At 41.4% G+C, this 27,674-nt stretch overlaps 1 protein-coding gene across 1 annotated transcript in view; it reads left to right on the forward strand.

Annotated features, from left to right (window-relative positions):
* LOC134567985 (calcium-activated chloride channel regulator 1-like) overlaps positions 1-25,713 on the forward strand; it is a 48,657-nt gene extending 22,944 nt beyond the window's left edge. The window contains exons 12-14 of the mRNA XM_063426186.1: positions 13,041-13,205; positions 16,745-16,981; positions 25,002-25,713. Of these exons, the coding sequence (XP_063282256.1) occupies positions 13,041-13,205; positions 16,745-16,981; positions 25,002-25,474 (875 nt within the window). The 3' untranslated portion in view covers positions 25,475-25,713. The remainder of the gene's footprint in view (positions 1-13,040; positions 13,206-16,744; positions 16,982-25,001) is intronic.
* Positions 25,714-27,674: the final 1,961 nt, after the last annotated feature.

Here is a 27,674-nt window from a genome sequence, read left to right on the forward strand (position 1 = left end):
CTATCACTTCTGATGTCAGCAGACTGCTTGTTTTTTGTTGATTTTTTTTAGGCAAACAGCATGCAGAGTTACAGCTTCAGGCTTGAATACAGTAAGATCTTGCTATATTTATGGAGGCATGAGGGGCCCAGGGGAGCTAGTTGGTGGTTTTAACACTATAGGGTCAGAAATACATGTTTGTGTTCCTGACCCTATAGTGATCCTTTAAGATGTCAGTAAGAAGGACAAGGTTGCTTGCTCTGTATCACCTTCATAGGGATGCCAAGAGGTTATGGGAGGGTTGTTCAGAAGGATTATGTATTCCTTTTATGGCTTCTGATGGTTACTCCAACACTTTTTAGTGTAAAATAGAGTAATGCCCTATAGACACTAGTCTTTCGGTTCCTCACAAATAAATACTCGAAGAGCTTTTTTTTTTTTTTTTTTAAATTCTTTATTTTATTTGTGCAAGGGTTGAACACGTCATGCTTATCATGCCACAACAGCAAGGAAAACATGTATTTAAACATCATGTTACAATAGTCAGGCATTATAGGGTTCTGCACATTTTTATATATATAATTGTCGCTTATCAAGTAGTTTGTCAGTTCAGCTTATTTGAGAAGGTATGATACAGGTTTAGGTCTAACATGACAACTTGAAACAATAACAGGTTAATAACCTAGATTAGGTTAGTGTGAAAATGTCGCTATTTTGTCGTATAGAGCTGGCACTGCTAGTGTGAATAGTCAGTACTCGAAGAGCTTTTAAAGGTGAGTTTTACTTACCTTAATCCAGCACAGAGGAAAACTGCCCGGTGCAGCTCGGAACCCCCTTTCTGACATCACAGGAGTCATGCTGAGTACCAATCAAAGGCTTCTCTTATGGTGTGCACACTCTGAGCTTGCAAAGGGAGGACAGAAGAGAGGGAGAGAGTGACTGGAGGAGGAGGGTGTGTGGAAGGAAAGGGCGAAAAGAGTTTCTCTGCAAGGGAGGTGCAGTTATGTCTGTCGGCAATGTGCAGTGCGCACTGACAAAATTATTTTTTTTATACACAGAATTAACATAATGCTTACCTGAACAGGTAGCCATGTGTGCTAGGGGTGCAACTTGCAATTCCCCTGGCACATAAAATAAAGTGTGTTTCAAGCTGAAAGCTGTACATCCAGACTCCTACCACCATGACCACTTAAAAAAGCAGAAGTGGTCATGATGGTTGGAGTAAACCAGGAATTCCTAATTTGAAAATGTCAATGTTGTGGCTACATCCAAAAAAGGAAGAGGGTTAATTCAGGTTGATACAAGACATGTTACATCCAGTGGCTGAGTCCATATATACCAGAATGATAGATGGAAGATATTAGGGTGATTACTTAGTCTGTCCAGAACTCTTGTAATCTTGAAAAGCTAGATTCTTTGTTTTTTCAACATCTGACAAGTTGATAAAGGAACCGTCCAAGCTGAATAACAGTATGCTGCAGTGCCCTGCCACACTCATTGTAGTCAACTTTTTCAAAATGTTTTGACTTCTTGCCTGTGGTTCATCCATTTTTATTTTTATATTATTCTTACTTTCACCTCTATCCTTCCAGTCTGATAGCTGAACACTCCTGCTAGGAGCTTAAATTGGCTGTCTTGAGCTAAGACCTGCAATGCAGGACTAGTTAGACTCAATAGAGAGCTTCCAGCTCACAGACCAGAAGGGGCAGGGAGCAGCATATATTTAATGGAATACCAGTGCACTCCTGTCTTCATAACCACTACAATAAGTTAGGGTGCTTGGTGTGTTCCTTTAAAGCGGTACTGTCCCCAGTCCCGTCGAGGACTTTGCATAATTTACAAAAACACCAGTGGTGACATCACTACTGATGGTCTGATGGGGCATGGAAAGGTCAGTTTAACTTACCTTAACCTGTCCTTGCCATCACATTCTGGCAGGTCCTCCTCTGAAGCACCTGGAGCTAGGTCACAGCTGTACTCTCATGCATGCGTGAGAGTACAACATAGAAGTTTATGGAAAATACCATGAGATCTTGTGATCCTACATAAATGGAGCCAATTGCCTGCAGCCATCTCTGGTGATGGGGGTGTATACTTCTTGACGGTGGTAGCGCCACCCAGTGTATAGAAGTGTCAAGCGTATAAAAAAATACTTAGACAAAGAAGTCCCTGAAAGGTAAATCTGCTAGTCTAGTGACTCGATCCCTCTCTGTCCACGGTCCTCGATTTTCAGCTGAATATTCAGGGAAGAATTATGGAAGCGTAATAACCAGACACACACTCTTTGCTTTACACAAATCTTCTAATCATGTATTCAAGATGTTCTATATTTATACAATACTTGTCACGAATATTGGTTACAAAAGGTTACAAAAAGGTTACACGAGATACATAAAAGAGGAAGTAGTTTCTGCTGTTATGTTCAATATTCAGTAATCTATTCTTACAAAATATCACATGTACATTGTGGTTAAGCGCATCCTTTTACATAGAAACTGTTATAGCTTGTGACTTCCTTTCAGTTATGTTTTGTAAGCGGTTCTGCAAAAGAGCTTGCTACTACATTTACTAAATAATTCAATTTATACAATACTGACAGATTAATGTGTAATATTCCTTCATTTCCCCCTCTTTGAGCAATATTTTGCTCATACCCTATTTAAGGAGTCCTGGTCAGACAACTAGCCATCTGCCATGGTATATTCAGGATTGCTAGCCAATCCTGCAGGTCTTTCATTATGTCTTCGGCCCCTATTCCCATAGCATAGGGCTAGGCATCTGACCAGTACCATAAACTTATAGATATGTATCAGCATGTTTACCATTGCTTTGGTTATGTGTATACATTTGGAGATATTCATCATATCAAGCTGGGGATTTTGCCGGACCAGTGTCGCATGTATGTTTGTAACTGCAGAATACAATAATCTTAAAAATAGCATAAACAAGTAGAGCAAAGACCAGAACCATAACAATAATTATTGCAATATTCTTTAGCCAGTCTAGGATACTGTCAAACTTAAACATATCTGCCCATGGGAGATCAATACCTGAATTCCTTTTCATTTCTATGGACAGGTCTTCCAATTTCTTTATAGCTAGGGTTACTGTACCATTAGGGCCGGTGTTCTCTGGAATATAGGTACAACAAACACCGGAGTCAAGTAATTTACAGACTCCTCCCTTTTCTGCTAAAATCATATCAAGGGCCATTCTATTCTGGAAAGTAATTTGTGAGGTAGCCTGTAATTGTTCAGCAAGACCTTGTAATGCATCTCGTGTGTAATTTACAAATCTTTGCTGATTATAATATTTATAATTAATCCAGTTAACATTCTTGTTAGCTGTTATAATGGGAAAAATTAATTCAAATCCTGCTGCCACCTCGTCTCTAGCTTTAAATTCATTAGGGACCCCTCTTGGAATACCAATGGCATCTAGATATATATGTGGGTCGAAACTACCTTGTGGGGATTCCATTTTCCTTCTTGTGGAATCAGTTACAACCTTAATTTCAGGGAGATAGTCGCCAAATATATGGAGGGGCATGATTATTTTAGCCTGGGCACATTCTCCTCTCCAAGGTGTGGGGATTCTAGAACGTATTTTCATATCTCCACATATCCAATAAACATCTCCCACAGATTGTGTTTGATTCACTAAGGTAATATTACTGTAGGCAGAGCAGAATCCTGAAGAGACGTTATCAAATGGTTTACCCACCTTACCATCATTATTTCCCTGAAAACAAGTATAATTACCAGGGTATAATGAGACAGCATCATTTAATTTAAACTTGGGTTCACCAATAGGGTGATCCCTCTTCCATTCTGCACATCCTGTAGTATTAACAGTAGTACCTGTAAACAAGCTTAGGAAACATTCCCAATACTCATCAGGGACATGTAATGGTACGGTTCCTAGATGAGGTCTGGCACTACCACATACATAACAGTTTGACCTGTTATTGGAATGGGCATTATATCTCATCCATTCTAGCCATAGGTTTGTATCTGTATACCCTGTTTCTAGCGCTATGGTATCTTCAAACGTGGGATCTGCTATGGCCATCATATCACCAAGGGTTTGAATGTGGGGCTTTAGAGGATTAACAAGGGTTTGTCTAGAGGTGAGGCTCTCCCATTCTGAGGAGTTCCACATATCTTTTAACTGGAATTTTCCTTGATTACCTCCAATGTCTCCTCTTAAAAAGGTACTGAGAATATAAATACCTTAATCTCCGGGACTGGGGTTTTCAATATTTAAGGTAAATTTCATGGAGTGCCCAGTTTGCCCTGTAGGGGTACATGTACCTGGCTTTGTTAGGGTCATTCTAGTCAAGAGGGACTTCCCATTCTTATCCTTTTTATCTAATGCATTCTGTGGCTTATAACGCCAATCTGTCCCGGTGTTACATCCAACTGAGCCCCAATAATCACAATTGTTACCCCTCTTTGAGCAATATATTGCTCATATTATCGGTTAACATTCCCAAGCAATCATGTGGTCTACAAGAAACAGAAACTCAGCAGAAAAAAAAAAAAAGACACTTAATACTTTTGCAGACAGATATATAGAAAATGGATGTTTAAGACAGAATGGAACTTGGGCTTATAGCAAATATATTATTGCACAACCAGGACCTTGCGTCCTATATCTTTTAACCATTTCCCTATTCCAAAGGTCCAGTCAAAACCAGTCATATCCTCACGCAGTTCCTCAAAACATGGGAATCCATCCTTGGCACACTCAACATATATCATATTTCAAAAACACACATAGTACATTCATCCCTGGGTCAGCTAACACTTCCTCTCTCTTTGGCTAACTCTACAAAAATAAAAATAAAAATAGTTCAATAGTTCAGCATAGTTCAGAAAAATAGAATAAGTCTTTCACAGAGTATAAAGAAATCAGTTTAGACACCAGACATTTTGTTCCATAAAAATGGCTACGGGTAGCAATATGGCTGACAACAAGACAATGTCAGCTTCCACATAGTTCTTCTTTTGTTTGCTGGATTTTCACCACAATGTTCTGTGCAACACCCCAATGGTTGAAAGGGTTATTACAGAACCAGCGGTATTAAACAGCACTGCACCTTCAGGACTTTCCAGGTTCTTGCGTGCAAAGTTTATGTCCTCATAAATAAGTATCTCAGTTTCTTCGGCCTGCATGGATAATGACCAAACAGATGTAATTGCAAAATACTTATTGCATGGTCAGCCAGAGAGATTGGTGTGTAGTCCCAGAAATCAGGCGGCACAAACACTCCAGGATGGTCTCTACCATCATACAAACACAAGGATCAATACAACATTAATTAATTAATTACCTAGGCTAAAACTTAAATTAGAGATTAAGGTTAAACCCTTAATTTGTGTAACATGTACTTCTCTTATATTTGCTTATATTTTATGCAATCTGTCTTCTATGAAGTTCCACATAATACCCCTTTGGAATGCCTTTGTACGGACGAGAGAAGCACTCACTCAATAGAAATGCTTGTTAGGATGAATATTAAAACACTAACATATACATATGGGGATAATTCCCAATAAAACTCTGTTCCTAAACTTGAACCTTGATTTGATACTCAAAATTAATTACTTTAATAATCCCGAATAATTCAATACTCTTGGATTAACACCTAAAACTATATAAAATATTAAAAACATGAACCATCTGTGTATTAGGCTGGGATTGTTGGGTGTGGGTATAGGTTGGAAGCTATGGTTGGTATTGAGGAATTTGTGGGGGTGGGTTTGGGCACTCATTTTTCCAGTGACCCTGCTATCCACAATTAGAACAGTGTGTTTCACCAATGCTGAAGTTGTTACCTCTACAAAAGTTAGACCCTTTGACCAAATCCTCTACCTCTGCCTTTATTCCATATGCAGGATGGGATTACCTAACTCACACCCCCTCTTTGTGTACCACACAGATATAATATTAATAAGCTTTTAAAGGTTGAATGGATAGTTAAATTGTGTATATAAAGCAAGGTTGTCTAGGGGTAAATATATCGACAATGAAAGCATAGCCTTCATATAGGGCTTGCAATACTGACAGTCTGTAATGCAGACATGCAGTTAGGTACTTTTCGATTGTTATAATATATTGAAAACACTAAGACCTTGCAATTTTTTTTTTTTTTTTATTCTTTATTTTGGTGCAATAGAGTTAACAAACAGTCCCGTGGTGCTACGACAGCAGGCACAGGTGGGATGGTGTAATCAAACAAGGTTATGACGGTATACAATTGCACATTTTGTTATGAGACAGGTTATAAAAGTATGGAAGTACGATACGAGTAAAAGAGTTATATCAGTAATCATTAAACATTTGCTATGATGAGTAAAACACAGATTATATAATTTGCCATTAAAATAATAACTTAATCGGGGGCCTTAAGCTAAACATGAGGATTTGCTGGCTCCACCTAGGGTCCAATGCACATTTTCAATCAGAATGATCCAAGAGATTCCTGCATAATGATCGTCAGGTCTAGTGAATATGAACCTGCAGAAGTAATGGAGGAGGGACATGTAGGCCAGCTACGCTCCCCTGATTGTTGTCCACCAGGGTTAAAGGCCTGAACCTTACCTAACACATTACCAGCAAGATCCTGAGCTGGTTTACTGCAATGCAGCTCTATAGGGCGTATTATCTGGGTGCTTGGTTAACCCAGTCGCCACCTCCAAAATAGCAAGTCTGAGGTAAGTGTTCAGTAAGCCTATTGTGTCTCGTGGGTAATATATCAAATTAAACAGAAAATAACTTTAGGTAACCTAACATAGAGTAAAACCAATATTATAAAACGGTCACCACGGGGCCCCCTTGCGCTCTCTCAGGCAGTCTTGTAGGACCTACCCATTAGCTCGTGAGCTCCCTGTGTGGGTTTTCGTCTGATGCGTTGTGGGGTGCTGATTGTGTTTGGGATACTACCACACGTGTAGACGTCGCAAGTGGTGTAAGTTGGCTCTTAAAATGGGGTCTGTTTGTGCCTGCGGTGGTGCTGCTGAAGCCTATGGTTTCGTAAGTGTCGGCCGCCATGTGACCCCCCTGTTGCAGCTTTCCAATCTGCCTTACCCGCGTGGCGGTATGTGAGAATAATACTGGGTGTCTCCACGACCCCGGTGACCTGCAGTCTGCAGCTGATTCTTAGGATGCGATTAACTAAAGGTTAGACATAGAAGAGAAAAAAAAAATAAAATAAATAAAATAAAATATTTACAAGACAATATGGCATATATACTATTGAGCAAAGATTGTGAGTAGAGTAATGCCTTTTGGGCACATAGTTCTGGTGGTGAGTTCATACGGTAGTCCCGGTGTACCCATCTTGGGTGGTGGCTTAGCCGGGGCACAGTTAAAGCAGGGGTTCCTATGGGGGATCCAGCCGCCCCATGAGCTGTGTGTCTCCGGTTGGCTTGGTTCCGCGTTTCCCTCTCGTGGTAGGGTTCATGGCCGTCCGGGCCTCTGCCGTTTGCTGCTCTGAGGGGGTCGGCCCCAGTATATTAAGTTTCTCTAGAAACCCTGTGTGGTCCTCGGAGGGCGACAGTGTGTGTATCGCTTCTCCTCTCGGCACCACTAATGTCCCCGACAACCCCCACCGGTACTTGATACCTTGGTCTCGTAAAATCCTGGTGATGTGAGCAAACTTGCGCCGTTCAAGGAGCACTGCGAAGGGTAAGTCGTCAAAAATCAATAACTTGGCGTTTGCAATTACTATATTTGATAGTTGTCTGGATCGTGCCATAACAGCCGTTTTTATTGAGGTGTCTCTTGTGACAACGATAATGTCCCGAGGTGCATCTGCGGGTGCTGTAGGCGCTTTCCGGACCCTGAAGGCTGATACCAGTGGTGGCCGCTCGCCGCCTACCTGGACTCCAAGTGCTTGCAGGACTTCATGGGCAAAGTTGAGCAGGGCTTCCTGGCCTACTGACTCTGGGGCACCGCAGATCCTGAAGTTCTTTCTTCGGTGCCTTGCTTCTAGAGAGGTCACTGGTCTCGATAGGTGTTGCACCTGTTGGGTGAGGGCTTTGACTCGGGAGTCGGTGTCGTCCAGCCTCTTTCCCCTGTCCTCTTCTCCGGCTTCAATCACTCCCATGCGGCGGTTCAGGCCTCCTATCTCCTCTTGTACCCCAGTCAGGTCCACCTTCCAGACCTCTCGCAAGTCCCGCAGGAGGTTTTTTATGTCCCCTTTGGTTGATGGGGACCTGTCGGAGTCCGAATCAGCCCGCTGGTATACACCGCTGTGTGTTCGAGGCGCTTGTGCTGTCTCGTCTTCCAGCGACAGCTCGGAGTCGCTAGAGCCGCGTGGCTCCGTAGGCGCCATATTTGGCCGGGCCTGCTGCGATGGCCTGTTGAAGGAGAGTCGGATGTCTGGGTGACTCTGTCCCTCCGCATGGGCCAGCTTTCTGTGTTTCTTCCCCATGACTCTTTGGGGGGTATTCCAAGAGCTGTAAATGTCTGGGTTTAAGCGGTTTCGTGGTTCAAATGGTCGAATTTTTATCTCTATTTGTCTCTAGAGCGGGAGCTCTGTAAATGTGCGACCGTTCCGTAGCTCAGCTAGCCACGCCCCCTCCTATATCTTCTAGGCCTCCTAAGACCTTGCAAATTTTTAAAACACATATTGCTTCCTGTACCTGGTGCCGTGCAAGTATGTAGTTCGGGACATATTTCAAATTGAGTATTGTAAAGGATCCTGCTATCCGTGCAGCGCTGATCCTTGTAGCGTCTCCCGAAATCCAAGCTGAAAAGAGTGAAGTAGTGATTATAGCTCCCAATTCCCCAAACATGAGTCGAGACTTCATGAAGGGGTAAAACGAATGTGTTTATTGATGGCCAAAATCAGCCCTTTTATGATGGTCTCCCAGCAAGGGAACTCCCACATGGGACTTTGTGGAAGGCTGTAACAAAATATGCAGAACCAATCAGTATACAGTACAATTCTTATACACACCCACAGGAAGAGTGTAACCCCTCCTCTGTATCCTGGAGATAATTAGCTTACCCCTCCTCTCTATCCTGGAGATAATTAGCTTAAGTGGTTGCAGAGAACGTAATTATCTCCGGGCAGAAAGAAACATGTGCTTTTTACCTTTTAACAAAACTGTATTAAAATCAATAACTCATGTTTCGCTGAACGAAGTCCCCATGTTCCACACACCCCCAGATAGCTTGGATCTGAGCGTATATTATAGGCGAATAGCGCTCAGATCCCACGAACACAGTTCTCAATAACGTAGAGTAAAGTTTAAGTTCACCAGCTGTAATGGAAGTTAAACTGCACGAACCCACATACGAGTGTAACAGGGGAAATGTACAATCCAAGCAAGTAAGGCGAATGATGTGATCCAGAGACAGAGGGCTCTGTCCCAAGTGCCTTAAGACCCCATGACTTAACGGGCCAGCATCCCAGGGTAAGAGGCTAGCAATCCGGCTCCTCCAAGAGATAGGGGGGCAGGGCAGTTTGTCACATGCAGACCCAGTGACAAAAGCCATTTTGTCACAAGTATCAAAAGTCTAACCACAAAACTAAATGTTATACGCTTATCAAGAAAACAAGTGTTAACCCGTTAGTGCATACTTTGGATAGCCTCTTTGCATAATTTGGCACCTAGTGAGATTATTATATTATTTATTAATCCTCTTCTGAATCTGCAAAATGCTTTCAATTTACCCATACAAATATAATACAGTAGTTTAGGAGATTAAAATTACCTCACTTATAAATTTCAGAAATTGTCTTATCTCTATTAAAAATACCATGTTATTATTACCCCATAATCAATGAGGCATACTAGATGAATCTTACTTTGACACAAACAATGCAATATACTTTAAAAGTAGAGTTAACTCTGAGCTGGACAATACTCCCCTATGAGAACTCCTTTATGAGGGGGAGACATCTTGTCCATTCAATCCTTTTTATCAGTAAAATAATGACTTTCAGGATTCTCCATCACAAGCTATTTACCTAAGGTTGTTTTGACACTTTCTACATAGTCATTTCACCGCCAACCTCTGCTAAATATTGGAGAAAAATTGTGTTTTTTTTGTTTTTTGGCACACAAACTTATAACAAAGAACTTCTCATGTGTATTTTGTAAAGTTGGTGTGTGCTATTCCTTTACAAAGTTTTATTTTGTGTTCAGTTACACCTGCTGAGTAAAATGACACCCCCTTTGTATGTCTTTGGCACTATTTCTTGAAGCTACAGTGCCATATATGAGACCTGTCCTTTTCAGTATTCACAGTAGAATTTTGAGAGACGGATTTAATGAGCCAATGCTTCCATTTGAGGTATTATATCAGTTTGACTGTTTAAAAAAAAAAAACACAAAGGCCTACCATTTGTAAAAGTAGACACTCCAGGGTATCTAATATGGTGCATATTGTGCCTTAACATGCCCCCATGTTTTCACCAATATATGCCAAAGTATGTGGTAAAAAATTATTTTGGGCATTTTTTACATGCGGATTACAGTTTTACTGGGCCTTTTGTATATTTCATATGTGCCACTAAGTTCATACCTCCCAAATTATGCTCAGCTAAGTCTTCTGAGTAAAATGACACCCCCATTGTATGTCTTTGGCAATATTTTGTGAAGTTACAGTGCTGTAAAAGAGACATGACAAGTTTACGTTTTTAAATGTGAATTTTCATGGAGGGTTTTGATGTGTCCGTGTTCCACTTTGGAGCACTTGAGCAGGCTACATATTAAAACTACACCATAAAGGCATACCATTTCTTAAAGAACACATCTCAGGGTATTTCAAAAGGCATATTTTGAACCTTAGCGTGGGATCATTTTTCTGCTAGCTTGTACCAAGTGTAGTGGTAATAAGCGTTTTTTCTGCCTTTTTGACACACAAAGTGAGTTTGCACAGTATATTTTGCAAACCTTATGTGTGCTACGACTGTAAAATACTTTGTTTGTTGCTCAGCTATGTTGGCTGAGTACAGCAATACCCCCGTATGTACATTTGCCAGGTATATGTGGACATTGGAGGGGCACATTTGGGACATAGCCATTCCAGTTTTTTTCAAACTTTACATTTTTGCGCTCTGCCCATATCCCATTTTAGAGTATTTTACCAGGCTATATAAACCAAATACCCCATAAAACTATACCATTTCTTAAAGATGACATCCCAGGGTATTTCAAAAGGCAATTTTGAACCTTAGCATGGGATAATTTTTCTGCTAGCTTGTACAAAGTGTAGTGGTAATAAGCATTTTTTCTGCCTTTTTGACACACAAAGTGAGTTTGCGCAGTATATTTTGCAAACCTTAGGTGTGCTATGACTGTATAATATTTCATATGTTGCTCAGCTATGTCGTCTGAGTACGGCAATATCCCCGTATGTACCTTTGCCAGGTATATGTGAATGTTGAAGGGGCACATTTGAGACACAGCCATTCAGTTTTTTTTCTAACTTTGAAGTTTTACGCTGTGTCCATGTTCCATTTAGGAGTAGTTTAGATGGTTGGTTATTGAAACTTCCCCCCAAACACATACTATTTATTAAAGAATACACCCTGGGGTAATTCAAAAGGCATATTTTGAACCTTATCGTGGGATAATTTTTTCTCTAGTTTGTTCCAGGTGTAGTGGTAATGAGTATTTTTTAATGTATTTTTTTTTACTTTTTTAAACTTTTTTAACTTTTTAAAACTAGTTTGTAAACTTTTGTTTTGCTTATTATTTTTTTTAAACTTTCTTAACTTTCTTAAAACTTTTTTTTTTACAGATTTAACATTTCATTAACCTTTTTTTTACCGTTAACCCCTACCTAGCAGTAAGCAGCACTAACCGTAAATTCCCCATTTGCCCATAACTCCCACCCACCGCAGCTAGCAAAATATATAATTATAAAATATTTAAATTAATTAATAAATACAAGTTAATCCTCAGGGGTTAAAACAAATTAGATCACAGTATAATATTGTGATCTGTATTTTGATCACTGTAGGCAGTGATCGACTGGCAGGGAAGGGGTTAATTTTTATTTGGACTGGGTAAAGGCGGGTGTCTTTTTTATTTTTTACTTAAACGTTATTGAAACTTTTTTTTTTAAAGTAATTTTTAACTTTTTAAAGCTTATTTTAAAACTTTAAAAAAAAAAAAAACGTTAACCCCTAGTTAGCCTAACTCAAACTCCCCAAATTCCCCACTAACTTCCACCCACCCCAGTTAGCTAAATATATCATTTTAAAATATTTAAATTAATTAATAAAATAAATTCAACCCCTGAGGGTTAAAAAAAAAATAATTAACCCTCAGGGGTTAAAAAATAAAATCAGATGACAGTAAACTGTAGTCAGTGATCAATTGGCAGGGAAGGGGTTAATTGTTTATTAAAATGGGTAAAGGGGGTGGGATTTTATTAAAACTTTATTTTTTTTACACAGGGTGCAGGATCAGCACTGATCCGTCTCCTTGCACTTCACAGTGAACCCGGAAGTGTAGGGAGGCGGAAGGTGAGTATACACAGCACATGTGCTCGCTCTGACATGTTGTCAGAGCGGCACATGTGCTGGGACAGCCCGATCCGGTGCTCCTGGTCTGCCTCTAATGCAGAGGCAGACCGGAGCACCATTAACCCCGCGATCGCCGCGATCGCCGTGATCGCCGCGATCTGGGGTTAATTTTACCGCGTGACGGACGAGGTCCATCACCCGTCGTTAAGGGTATCCCCAGGATGACGGACCTTGTCCGTCACCCGTCCTGAAGGGGTTAAAGATGCTTTCAGTTTCTATGTACGTCTACATTTAATAAAGTAATGGTTGCTCTTTCCTCTTTACAATTTGTTTTCCTGTCACTCATGCAAGGATAGTGGTAATGGTTATTATAAGTTATTTAAAGTTAGGTTGCATTGAATTAAGCTTGTTCTTTCTATTTTTCTTTATACTTTTTTATTTAAGATTTTCTTTTCCCCTGTAAGCACACCCTTTCCGCATCTATCCTCCAATCATCAGTATATTCATCTTTTATATTCATATTCTCCTGACATTGTTAATTTTTTTTTTTTTTACTGGTTATCTTCAGGTGCTGATGTTGCAAAGAATGACGGCATTTACACAAGGAATTTTATTGCGTTCAGTACAAATGGAAGGTATAGTTTGAAGGTACAGGTGAGGGGTGAAGACACTAAAAGCAGATTGGCACTTCCAAAGAATCAGGCTTTCTATATTCCTGGCTATGCTGAAAGAGGTAAGAAGAGCGGGTTTTGAATTTTTCCAATAAAGTTATAGTGTGAGCAAAGGGTTTTGAAATGGGCATGTTATAAGTACGTGTAGCATTTCGGAATAAATGCTGCATATGCTCAGATGTTAGATAGCTGCAGAGGTACAACTGCACCTCTGGCAACTTTCATTAGCTGGATGGCCTGCTAATGTTAATTATGTGCATATTGTATGTGCAGGCACTGATTCATTTGTTAAAAACACTCAGCTGATGCTCTCAGACAATGAATGAATGGCAGTATTAACGGTTTGCTACCTTACTTGAGAATAGCGACAAGTTTCAATTGGCCACTCACTATTATATACAATAATAGTCCAATATACAATCACAAAAAAGGAGAAAGACGCATAAGGAAGAACATATATAGTCCAATATACAATCCAAAAAAAGGGAGAAAGATGCACAAGGAAGAAGCTCCACCATAAGAACAAGATAGGAACAAGGAAGAAGCCCCACCATCAAGAACACGATGGGGACAAGGAAGAAGTCCCACCATCAGAATCCACAATGGAATGCACACATGTGTCAGGATCCTATCCTGACAACCAAAATTACATTTCATTTTCTACAATTCTAGTTTTCCACCACTAGTGGCCTCCCTAGCCACTAGTCTAACCTCAGTTACTCTCACCTGCATAGCATGATCATTTAGATTGCTATAAGAGGCCACACACTGCTAACCATATGGCCTTTACATTGATTGAAGTTTATGTTCTGATCCTGACTCATACTGAGAAAACCTGCACTACTCTGAATTACATTGAACCAACCTGATTTATACTACCTACCTGCTTTATTTACAACCTGCTTGCTATCAGTACAGTTGGGGGGGGAGGGGGTTGATATTTAATACCAACCTGCTTTATTTGATACTGGACTTTGATTTCTTATTGCTTTGGTTCTAACCTACTGTACACCTACTGGAAACTACACAACCTACCTGGATATTACAAACATTCCTATTATTTGCAACTATCCTGAAAGACCCTGTTATAACTATCTGAAACTGCAGTTATGCATCCAAACCAAAGAGGCTGATCACCTTCGTGTCTAAACTAACCTGTATTACTTAACCCTTTATATTTCTATTTAGTTCTGCCTAGTTGTATTTTGTCTACCTGGAACCTATAGTTTCACTTATAGGTTTTCCTTAGCTTTATTCACCTATAATCTCACTTATATATTTCCCTGCTACCTTAAACCTGTCTGGGGCATATTGCCTAACTCTTGTTTTCTATTATGTCTCTCCTTATACTTACCTATAATTTCACTTATAGGTTCTCCTTCTTACTATTGCCAATAATTTCATTTATAGGTTTTCATTCCATTTTCTGTCTATAATCTCACTTATAGGTTTTCCTGCTACTTTATAATCTGTCTGGGGCTTATTGTCTAAAGTCTTTATTTTATACCCCTCAATATACTTACCTGTAATTTTGTTTATAGGTTCTACTTTCTCCCTTTGTCTTTATTATTTCCACTTCCCTTTAAGTTCTACTACTCTTATTTCAAGACTAACCATGTCAAAGCTTTCTAATAAAGAACCTAGAGTTAACCCCGGTATAAGTCTCTTATCAGAATGCACAATGTGACACGCACAACATCACATATGTACGTTTTACACTTTGCACTTTATTCCTTTCTGTCCTGAAGTAAAGTCAGGACATGGGAGATTAGCTTCCTGACAAAGATTTTATCAAGGATTAATTATAACTGGATAATAGTGAGTGGCCAATTGAAACTTGCACACTGAGTGGCTGTTGTGTACAATACTGCACTATGTTGTATTTCTTTTTTCCTTAGAACTACCCATATATACCATATGATTTAAAAAAGTAGGGATTATCTACCTTATAGCAAATTGAAATTGGCGAAAAAGTAACCAATAGATGGAAAAATAGGAGGAGCAGTAACACATCTATATTTATGTTTATTAAAGAAGCACAATAGGGTTAGGAACACAAACATGTATTCCTGATCCTATAGTGTTGAAACCACAATCTAGCCCCCCCCCCCCCCCCCCCCCCCCCTGGCTCCCTTTTGCCTCCCTAAATATAGTAAAATATTAATTGCATTTAAGTCTGAAGCTGCTGACTCTGATTGTGAACTGCCTTTGTTTGCTAACTTCATCAGAAGTGGTGGTCTGAGCCAATCTCATTACTTTCACATAGGATTGGCTTAGACTGTCATGGATGCAGATCAGGGACAGAGCCAGCACAAGTCAAACACAGCAAACACAGCCCTGGCCAATCAGCATCTCCTCATCGAGATTAATTGAATCAATGCATCTCTATGAAGAAAGTGCAGTGTCTGCATGCAGAGAGTGGAGAGACTGGATTGCAGTGGTGCTTACTCTTCAGCACTGCCCAAGGAAGTGGTTTTAGCAGCCATATAAGGAGTGGCCAGTGAAGTTATCACTAGGATGTAATGTAAACACTGCATTTTCTCTGAAAAGACCGTGTTTACAGCAAAAAGCCTGAAGGGAATGATTCTACTCACCAGAACAAATACAATAAGCTGTAGTTGTTCTGGTGACTATAGTGTCCATTTAATTGTATATTCTATAAATACAACTTCTTTTTATTGCTCCTTTTTTCCATCGGTCACTTCTCACTTGATCTGTAAATAATATCAACTTTTAGTGACTGTCCCCTAGCTAACACTATATTTTTTTACCATAAATCATCAATTTAAAAAAAAAAAAAATTTGGCGCCATGGGTGGAACTCTGAATTTCTGATCAAACAAACATCCACAGCCATCATGCTAGTAATTCGCTTGGTTATATGTCTGTATGACACTTTAGAGAATAGCCAAACAGCTGATCAGTCCAAATTCATGCAAATCACAATTCGTCTGAATTTGAAAGTACAAGTCTAGTAGTAGTGGTTGGGTTTCAACTGGACATGTATATTCGTTAGTTTAATAATGAATGGATTTGACCTGAAACCTCCTCACAATGCTTTTAAACAAATTGATTAGTTCAGGAAATCTTTTGACCTTTGAGAAAAGGCTCAATGAAATCCCAAAATAAATAAATTTCATCCATTAAAACAAAATGAATGTTTTGTTTAGGACTATTTTAATTTGTTGTCAAGCAGATTGATTTGTTAAAAGATAAATGGAAAGAATGCAATTGTCTAGTTTCTATTATTTTTTGTAATTAATTATAAACAACTGCATTGTAAAATAACATTTTATAGTTTAGTATAGTACATAAAACAATGTGCTCTGGCTTTATTTCACAAGATTTGTACATGATTAGTCTTTGGAAAAGACATTTTCATAAACATTTTACTATATAGCTAAACATACAGGCTATAAACGTATAGTAAGCATAGCAGTACTGCATACTAAGTTTGTAAAATATTTACAATGTAATACAAGTCTAAAATATGGTTAGAATTGGCAGACAAGATATGCACATATACATAATATTCAGCTAAATAAGTTCTAATTTTATAGCATAAGCAAACATAATTTAAAAAAAATAATTTGTACTTATAGGGACGATTACGATGAACGCACCTAAGCCCTTAGTCAATGAAAGTGATCTACAGCTTAATGTAGGAGTATTTGTCAGGACGTCTTCAGGTGGTTCCTTCATTGTATCTAATGTTCCACTTGGGCCCCAAACTGACACCATTAAACCGTACAAAATAACAGACTTGGCAGCAAAGACTTCTGGATACACGATTGTGCTTTCTTGGACGGCAACTGGTGACGATCTGGACCAAGGAACTGGTAAGAGGTCTTAATTTGGGCTTTTAACTGTGGACAAACATCAACACTTGATCTATTACTATTCAGGGTGTATAATGCATTAGTTAAAAGTATGAATTTCATTTTTAAGGTGAGCAAACATCCAACAAAAAATAACTATCAACCTTTGTATTTTGGAGCTAATAGCTGCCTACACTTTTACATAGTTACATAGTAATCTACATTGAAAAAAAAGCTAGAGACCATCAAGCTTAACCTTGAAACCAACTATATTATGTTGCTGATCTAAAAGAAGGGGAAAAAAACAACTGTAGACATTTAAAATTATGCCACAAACTCCATAACTCCATAATGACAATCAGATTTCTTCTTGGCTCAACAACCTGTTCACATATGTATTCATTATTACCTTCAATAATCCCGTGTTGCAAAAAAAACACCCAGGCCTTTAAAAAATATATATCTTTAGATCCCGCTGTAAGCAAAAACGCCTTCTTCTTAGGAAATCAAATACCTTTAAATATTATCTTCACTTAATATCATGGCTCGGGCTGTATAGCAGGGTGGGGGCACACAATAACAATGAGGCTTAGAGTAAAATAGGTTACTAAGCACTTGCTACTAAAGCACTTATACTAAATGTGCAAATTTGAATATGAAACTTTTTTTGCATACATTTTTCGAGTGTAGTATCATCTTTATAAATGAGGCTTACATGTTTTGTGCCTCAAGGGTACTCACATTTAAAAGCCAACACTACATATACACATACCCCTGCAATCAAATGCAAACATTACATCCATTACATACAAACACGGCCCTGTATTAAAATGATATACAAACACCCCTTCATTCAAACACCAACACTAAACACAAACGCACACCTGCATATAAAAGCCCACACTTCAAGAAAACTCACCCCTGCACTCAAATGTAAATAGTACATACGCGTACACCATTGCATTGCAATGGCAACAGTAATAGAAATACACATCTGCATGCACACACACACACACACACACACATTCTATAAAAAACATACTTACATTAACATGCACTGCTCACAAATACAACCCTGCAACAAATGGCAATCTACCTTTTGGCCACCATTGTGCTACAGGGGGAGCAAACATTTTCCTGCGCCAGGGTCTTCTCTACATTAGTTCTGCCACTGCTGAGAATCGTGATATTTTACAGTTTTACTTATGTGCATTATGTGCAGAATTGTAGTTCTTTTTTATATTTATGTCTTCTCTAAAATATTGCAAGAAAAGTGATCTCTAAAAATGATTTTTCTTGCCAAAATTTATATACAGGATGAATGACAAAAAATGAACATTTCAAACGCAACACTTTTGTTTTTTTCCCCATTTTTCATGAGCTGAACTCAAAGATCTAAGACTTTTTCTATGTACAAAAAAGGCCTATTTTTCTCAAATATTGTTCCCAAATCTGTCTAAATCTGTGTTAGTGAGCACTTCTCCTTTGCCGAGATAATCCATCTACCTCACAGGTGTGGCATATCAAGATGCTGATTATTGCACAATAACATTCTATTCAGGGGTAACAGCTCTGGTGGACATTCCTGCAGTCAGCATGCCAATTGCACTCTCCCTCAAAACTTGCGACATAAAACTGCACATTATAGAGTGGCCTTTTATTGCGGCCAGCCTAAGGCACACCTGTTCAATAATTGAAGATTATGCTAGCTTTAGTGTACAGATAATCTTAATTTTAATAATGACAGGAGGCGAGTATTTTGCACAATCTTTCTTTACTAACTCCATAGCAGCAAAGAAAAGAGTGACATAACTTTTAACCAATCATAATATAGAATAGGGTATAAGAGGTGTGACCTATGACATTATTTCCTCTTTAAACTTGCGACATCACAAAGTAATAATGTAGAAATAACAGAACATTAGAAAAGTCCATAAAATAAGAAACTGGAAACTCAATCAGAATAAATTGAACCGGAACAGGTAGAATGCAGATGAAGGCATCCCATTTTCAAACGATGGTCTCCCTAGACCTGATGATAAATCTCCTGATGCGATGATGAAGACATCTTGTATGGAGACTTTGATGATTCCGTGTAACCTCTGTTTAAGCTGAAACGAGAGTGTAAGGTAAGTTAGAGTCCAGAAATGATTGTCTAAAAACAATGAGTGTCTGTCCCTTAATTCAACTCAATATTGACTAATACAATGTGAATAAACTAAACTAAACGACCTCCCCTAATGGTGTTAAATAAGTATCCCACCCCAAACAGTATATATATAGAACCATAAGTGAATGAAAATAAGACATTGAAACAAGTGTTACCGAGTCAGGCATTATAACCCCATATGAGAGAGTCAAGTGTCATAAGTAGAGGTGAAGATGAAAGGGAGGGAAGAACGAAAGAGAACAGGGAGGGAAAATACTCGCCTCCTGTCATTATTAAAATTAAGATTATCTGTACACTAAAGCTAGCATAATCTTCAATTTTATCACATGACAGGAGGCTTCGTATTTTGCAATTTCAACGCTGTGAAAGAAAAGAAAAAGCTGGGTTATCCAGAGGACGAAAGTAGAATGTCCTAAAGGTAGATTCTCTGGTCCAGTCCGCTGCTCGCAAGATGTCTGAAAGGGACGCGCCTGCCGCATAAGCGGAAGAGGCCGCTGCCCCACGCACGGAGTATGCTCCGAAAGCTTGGTCAATACCGGCAAGGGATAATAGCCATCTAACCCATCTGGCCAGTGTAGTGACCGAAACCGGACCATAAGGGCGGACGTAAGAGATGAGAAGCTGATGAGTGGAAGGCTGCCGCAACGTCGCGGTGGCTTCCATGTATTGACGGACGGTTGAGACCACGCAGAGTTGAGGGTCAGAAGGGAAGAAAGGGTAGAAAACCGAGTGAGAGTTGGACTTGCAACGTGAGATCCGAAAGGTGACACCCGCCGGACAGAAGGTAAACGCGTTGGCGTCAAATGCGCGTACGTCCGATACCCGTCGGAAAGAAACCAGACAGAGCAGGAGGGTGAATTTTGCGGTAAGCTGGCGGAGTGACAGTTCTTCGTTAGGAGGCCAATTTCGTAAGAATTGGAGGACCACACCAACGTCCCAAAGTCTAGAGTATTTGGGTTCCGGGGGGCGCCGTAGGCGCATGCCACGGAGCAGTCTGCAGATGAGCGGGTCCTTACCAACAGGAGTCCCCTGAGTCGGAGTATGAGCCGCTGAGATGGCCGACCGTACCACATTGATGGAACGGTATGATTTTCCGGCAGTGAAGAGTGAGGTCAGGAAAATCATGATGGAGTGAGTAGGTGCAGTAAAGGGATTGAGGTCCCGTCCCACACACCAACTTGTCCAGGAATGCCATGCTGATAAGTAGCACCTCCTTGTTCCTGGTGCCCATGAATCCCATCGCAGGTCCTTAGTTTCCTGCGATAATTCCTCGGTTCTCCAGGAGCCCCGGAAAGAGTCCAGGCCACAAGGGGCAAGCGTTCCTGCAGGACTAGTGGGTGAGGTAGGCCCAATGGGCTCCTGAGGATGGTTGGGGCATCTGGAAGGAGGAGGGGATCTTCGATTGAAAGTTCCAGAAGGTCCGGGTACCATGGCTGGCTCTGCCAGAGCGGCGTGATGAGAATTATTCTCACTCCCTGTAGACGGATCCGGTGAAGGACCCTCGTTATCATTGCGAAAGGAGGGAATGCGTAGGCACCGTCCCTTGGCCACTGTTGGAGAAACGCGTCCGTTGCGAGGCTCTCTGGGTCTGGGAGCCAGCTGAAGAAAACCTCTGTTTGTCGATTGTTGCGGGACGCAAATAGGTCTATGGAGAGAGGGCCCCTCTGTGCATCCAGTAGCGTGAAAATATGAGGGTCTAGCTGCCAATCGCTGGCGTCCCGCCAGTGGCGTGAGTACCAATCCGCCTTCGTATTGGAGTCTCCTGGTAAGTGATCTGCCAGCAAGGTGATGTTGCGTGGAAGGCAGTAATCGAAGATCTCTTTCGTGAGATCCGCCAGTGCTCGAGTGCCTCCAAGGCGGTTGATGTATCTGACCACTGAGACGTTGTCCATGCGGAGTAGGATGCAGCAGTTGGATCGATTCTTTGCCAGGCTGCAAATGGCGAAGGACCCGGCCAAGAGTTCCAGGCAATTTATGTGCATCGAGAGCTCTTCTGGAGTCCAGACTCCTCCTGTGGAGGTGGTTCCGTCTGTTGCTCCCCAGCCTGAACGACTGGCATCTGATTCCAGCACGAAGTCTGTCGGGTTCCCGAATATGGCCCTGCCATTCCAAGCCTGCATGCAGTTCAGCCACCAGTGTAGTTCTTCCTGAACCTCGGCCGACATTGGAACCGGTTGGTCGTATGTTGGTTGCCTGTGAAGGAAACTTGCCTTGAGGCGCTGCATGGCCCTGTAGTGCAGGGGTCCGGGAAAAATGGCCTGGATGGATGCGGAGAGAAGGCCCACAATCCGTGCCAGTAATCGTAGAGGTATGGTAGTCCGACGAAGAACTTTTCGGATCTCCCTGCGGATTGCTGTAATTTTGGTAGTCGGGAGATGGAGAGTGCATGATGTGGAGTCTATTACGAATCCGAGGAATTGGACTGATTGAGCCGGGGTCAATGCGGACTTGGGACGGTTGACGACAAAGCCCAGAGAGTCCAAAAGGTGTAGTGTGTTTTCCGTGTGTCTCCGAAGAGTCTCTGCATCCTCGTCGAAGATCAGGATGTCGTCGAGATAGATGATGCATCTTATACCTTGGGATCTGAGCTTCGCCACTACTGGCTTCATAATCTTGGTAAAGCACCACGGGGCCGAACTGAGGCCAAACGGGAGACAGGTGAACTGCCAGGGAATCCCGTGCCAGAAGAAGCGGAGGTAGGGACGGCTGCTTCTGTGTACCGGAATGGTAAGGTAAGGTCTTTGAGGTCCAGACGAGTGAACCAGTCGTCGCGTCGAAGCAAGTCCCGGAGAAGATGTATACCTTCCATTTTGAAATGACGGTATACCACGTGAGAATTGAGCTCCCTGAGATTGATAACAGGGCGAAATTCGCCGGTTTTCTTCCTGACCAGGAAGATATTGCTGTAGAAACCGGTGGCATCCGGAGCCGGTTGGATGGCACCCTTGGAGCGGAGTTCTCGGAGTTCCGCGTCTATGAGGCGGGCATCTGCCCGTGTAGTCTGAATCGGACGTGGAGGGGCCCGCTGGAGCGGGGTCGAGTCGAACTCTATTCGATAGCCCTGCACCATCTGGAGTATCCACGCGTCTGAAGATAGTTCTTTCAAGTTCTGGAAAAAAAGAGAAACACGACCTGCGATATGACAGGAGGTTAGAGACAGAGTAAGATTCCGACTTACCGTTGGAGAATCTTGCCCGTGAGCGTCCTCGGCTGCCTCGGCCACGATCAAATTCCCTGAATTGGTGGAATCTATGTCGGGTAGATGAATCCGGGTAGTACCTTTGCTGAGTCCTTGTTGTACGGGGGCCAGATGGCCAAAAACGGCTGGCGGCACGGCCCCTCTGCCGTCCAGCCCTTCCAAAAACCCCACGGGTATGAGAGCCGCGGAAGACTTTCCGCATCGAAGATTGTGCCTTGTTAAGGGACGTGAATATGTTGACCCTTTTATTTAATTCCTTAAGGAAGGCCTCTCCAAATAATTTACCCTGTGCTAAGGGTCCTAATTCCTTGTCCCCCAGTTCGACCAGTTTTTCGTTGATACGGTAAAGTGCTGCTCAGCGCCTCTCCGAAGAGAGCGCTACGTTGGTGTTCCCTAGGAAACAGAAACACCTTTGTGCCCATTCCCGGGTATCTCGTGCCCATTCACGCACCGTATCTGGGGTAAAAGTATCAGCCCTCTCGTAGGCTTCATCCGCCATATCCATTATTATGGCTAGTGGCCCAATGGCATCTAGCAGTTTGTCTTGCGCTCCTTTGAAACCGCGCTCTATGCCCTTGCGCGGATCCCGACCCCCTCGGGACATGAACGTAGTCATGAGCGGGTCAAATTCAGGGGTGTGCGTTACTTTGTCTGGGAGACTAGGCCGAGGGCATTCGGATCTCATCCGGTTTCTAACTTCCTTGTCCAACGATTTTCTGAGCCAGAAGTGCATAAACCTTGCCAGATGCTCAGGTGGTGACCATTCTTCCGAACGGGGGTGCCGGATGTTTCGTGGGTCAAACATTTGGAGTCCCGAATTATCGAGGAAAATCTCCATGCCCTCCTGTGGGTTATCTATGGGTGTTGCCATGGAGTCCTGGGGCTCACCCAGACCTTGTTCCCTTATACAGTAAGGGTCAGAGTTGGCCGTGGAATCCCTGTCTGAGTCCCCTTGGTCGGAGGCTGCCGCCTGCCATTCATCCAGCACAGCTAGTGCCTGAGTGGGTTCTACATCTTCCTCACCTGAGGAAAGTTGTGTGAGCTCGTGGGTTGCACGAACCGTGGCTTTCCTGCGATCAGCAGGGGCTTTCCCTTTAGCCTTGCGTGGGGTTACATTGCCCTTCCAATGGCGCTTTCACCGTTGTGAACGCTCCCTGGAGGAGTCGGAGTCCTCGGAGTCCGCTTTATAATGAACCCGTTTAGAGATGGGCTTGGGGACTTCAGAGTCTGTCTGGAGTGACTTGGAAGCAGCTTGTTCCATAGCTGCAGCCACGGCTGCTGTTATCATGGCCTGGAGGTCTGAGGTTTGTGATTCCTCCATTATAAGGAATGAGAATTCGGGGCTCACCCGATAAATTGCGTGAGGGCACGTAGGCACAATAGGTGGAGAGGCCTGGGGACCGGGGTGGTATAGTATCAGGACTAAATAACCTGAGTTTAGAGACCGGTAGGTCGTAAAGAAGAGAGGGCTGTTTACTGGGGCTCACCCAGGTAATAGGAAACCTGCCTAAACAGGTCCGTTTAGCAGCATAAAATGGGGGCTCACCCCGGCCAGAATAAGGTGTAGACCAACTGGCTAAACCAACCCCTAAAGTAAGGCACTAACCTGGTCCCACTGAATGAAAAAGAAATTCAATTGCTTGCAGGATTGCTGGAGCAGAAAATCAGGCACAGTTTATCCCTTTAAGATGGCCGCCGGACTGACAGCCTTAGTGTGGGGAGGATAGTACCTCCCCTAGTTTGGGCGGCAAAACTGAAAGTTTACCGTTCGTATAGTTAAACTGCCGAACGTGCGAACTGTAAAAATGATGTGAATGCCTTAAATAGGCGAACGCTTCAAACTACCGAACGAAGCGTTCGGTAGAAAGAAACGAAAGTCAATGAGCGATCGCATAGAAGAACCGCGGCATTCGCATAAAACAGGCGAATGCGCAAAAACTACCGAACAACGCGTTCGGTAGAAAACTACCGAAAATGATGTGCGCGAGCGCACAGAAAAGCCGTTGGCAGAAATAGAGACATGGAGGGAAATATAGACGGCGGTGAAGCCGTGAAAGACACCTAGGGAGCCAGTAACAGTGTAAATATTAAAAGGTACAGTAATAGTTACAAATGCATGAATAAAATATGTCAAGTATAGAGACACAAAATATAGTACTTAGCTTGTGATGGAGCAGCAAAGAAAAAGGAAATGATGTCATAGGTCACACCTCTTATACCCTATTCTATATTATGATTGGTTAAAAGTTATGTCACTCTTTTCTTTGCTGCTATGGAGTTAGTAAAGAAAGATTATGCAAAATACGAAGCCTCCTGTCATGTGATAAAATTATGCTCTCTAATAAGCATTTTGATATGCCACACCTGTGAGGTGGATGGATTATATCAGCAATGGAAAAGTGCTCACTAACACAGATTTAGACAGATTTGTGAACAATATTTGAGAGAAATAGGCTTTTTGTGTACATAAAAAAGTCTTATATCTTTGAGTTCAACTCATGAAAAATGGGGGCAAAAACAAAAGTGTTGCATGTATAATTGTGTTCAGTGTAATTGTGCAGTTGTTTTGTGCTACATCTATGTGCTAGCCTATTCTTTAAATATTTAAGACAAATGTTACACTGTTTTGTTCAATATATCAAACTAACATGTAAAAAATATATATTTTCTAGCAAACAAATATGATTTAAGAACATGCGTCAACCCAAATGACCTGAGAAACAACTTTGAGTCCTGCTACTTGGTCAACATGGCTGGTGTAAAACCACAGCCAGCTGGATCCCATGAAACATTTACATTTGTTCCTGGAAATATGGTTGTTGCAAATGGAAGTATACTTCATTTTGCATTGATTGCAATTGATAAAGTATCCCAGAAATCAAACATATCTAATATAGCACAGGCTGCAATTTTTATTTCTCAAGTGCAACCAACTACTACACCAAAATCTACAACTAGCACTGCCAAAACTTCCAAATACACTAGTACATCAATAATATTTCCACCTTCCGACGGTTGTCCATCTGGACTGAGTGTAACTGCTTGGACAGTGATAGTGTGTGCAATAATTATTGTAACTTGTCTCATTGTGTGTATTGTCATTTGCATCACAAGCTGCCTGATGAGAAAAGGGAAGAAAATATAATATATAAATATTATAAAGCAAACAGAGAAGAAAATAATTGATTTAATATAAAAAAAGAAAATAAATGTGTCTATTTTTAATATATATTACATAAAACTCAGTAACCCATTAGAAAAATGACAGTTAATAACATGTACATATGTTTGCGATTCATACAAATAATCTAAAAGATTTTACAGTTGTACTTCTACCGAATAATAAGGTAATACTTGTATTATCCTACTCACCGATGATTTAAATGAAATTAATTTAAAAAATTAATGTTAAACAAATTAATTAAACAAATAAATGTTCAAAATAAATTACAGTGGAATGTGACCAATTAAACCAGTAAATTAGAAGTCATTCTCTGTAACATTGTTTTTGTTTTCCTTTTTTTAGCTGCACTTTAGATAAACCAGACTTAATGAAAAAAAGGAAAATCTGTATAGCCCTATTTCATGACACCACAGTACAGATCATAGACAGGAACAAAAAGTAAAAAAAAACGGCTTCATAAAAACAGACAAACAAACTATTTTTATTTTGGGTTTAATTTATATAAAACTTAGATATTAACTTGTTTTTAATCTAGGGGAAGAAGAAGGTACATGCCATGGAAGGTTCACTCTCCTGGTGCCACACAAATGACCAAATTCCTCTCTGTTAAGCATGTTTCTGCTCGATCTACCTCCCCTCCCCCTCCTCCCTCCCAGCCTCTCCGCCATAAAAAGGTTAAATAACTCTTTAAACACTTACATGATTCCAGCGCCCAGGATCCTGGGTGCTGGGTCAGGTTCCTCCAATGTAAGCCGATGATGGGAATCTAATGTGCATGCTCGGAGAGCGCACCAAGTGCATTTGGCATTCCACACAGGAAAGCATTGACTCAATATCATGGATGTCCAGACACAGGTGTCTAACTTCAGTGGCTCAATTCAACAACTTCATACTCACCAGCACAACCTTACTATGCAAATGACGTCCTTCGAAGATTATTAACACCGCAATAATGTTAAGATTTGCGGAATCCCCTCCGCAGTCTGCGCCGCAGAGCTACATCATTATATCAGGCAGATGCTAGCCTCAATTCTACCACCCACGGTGGCCAAGAAAATAATTTTGGAGGGGATATTTCAGATCACAAATGCCGCCAAACCATCTACCTCTGCGACACATGATGTTATGTTGCGATGCACTACAACCGCAGACAAGAACCACATCTTGGCAGCCTTAAGGGGCAAAACACTTCTGAATTTTGAGGACTCCCTCTTACATTGTTTTCTAAGGATCTCTCCAGACCCACATTGCAGTGGTGAAAAAACCATGGGACCTGTCAATACCCACCTCCACTAAGCAGGAGTACCATAACGGTGGGGACCACCTTGCTCTCTGATGGTGACATGTAATGGAGTCACCTACACACTCCAGTCACTTCTGGAATCTCAAGCTTTCTATGAAACATTGGGACTATCGAAGCCTGACACTACCCCGGAATCACAGGCTCCAACTGTGGCTTTGCATCCAGCCAATAACGTGCATTTTATCTCAAGAGATGGAGGTTCCACCTTGTCGGGAACTTGACTACCCAGGAATTGCCTACAGCTTCTGTAGGTCCAACGGGCAAGATGACCCAGAACCTGTATCTTGGTTCACAGACAACAAAATGTTTTTTATTATTGTTTTGTATTCAGTTTCTCAGGTTAACAGTTTCTTTTTCTTTAAGCATATCATATAGAGGGAGCAAGCAAACATGCACCTAGCTAATTATAAAATCTAATAAGTGATACCTTATCTTCAAGTCGCAGACCCATAATTTTTCTGATGACGACACACTCCCCCCCCCCCCCCCCCCTCTCCCAGAACTCAGATCAGGGGTAAATATATTTTTGCAGCACAGCTGGCTATGTACAGCCTCCTTGACTGTTTTATTAACATCTTATGTTACAACTACCCATTCTTCTGAAGCACATATTAACCTGTATTACACCACCATAGCTAGATGTGCACACGTCTTACCATTTAATTCATGCCTGTCAGATTTTCAACTAAAGCACGATAACCACATGCTTCCCCTTCAGTTCACTAGTCGGGATATTCTCAATCCTAGGCCCAAGGAGCGTTACCAGCACACAATTTTGTGCTCTCCTGTCACCCCCATCTTTGAGCTGCCAAGGGTGCTGTACTTGTAGAATTAATAATACAATTAGTGCAGGAATAT

The sequence above is a fragment of the Pelobates fuscus genome, chromosome 7 (assembly GCF_036172605.1).
Source record: "Pelobates fuscus isolate aPelFus1 chromosome 7, aPelFus1.pri, whole genome shotgun sequence".
NCBI lineage: Eukaryota > Metazoa > Chordata > Amphibia > Anura > Pelobatidae > Pelobates > Pelobates fuscus.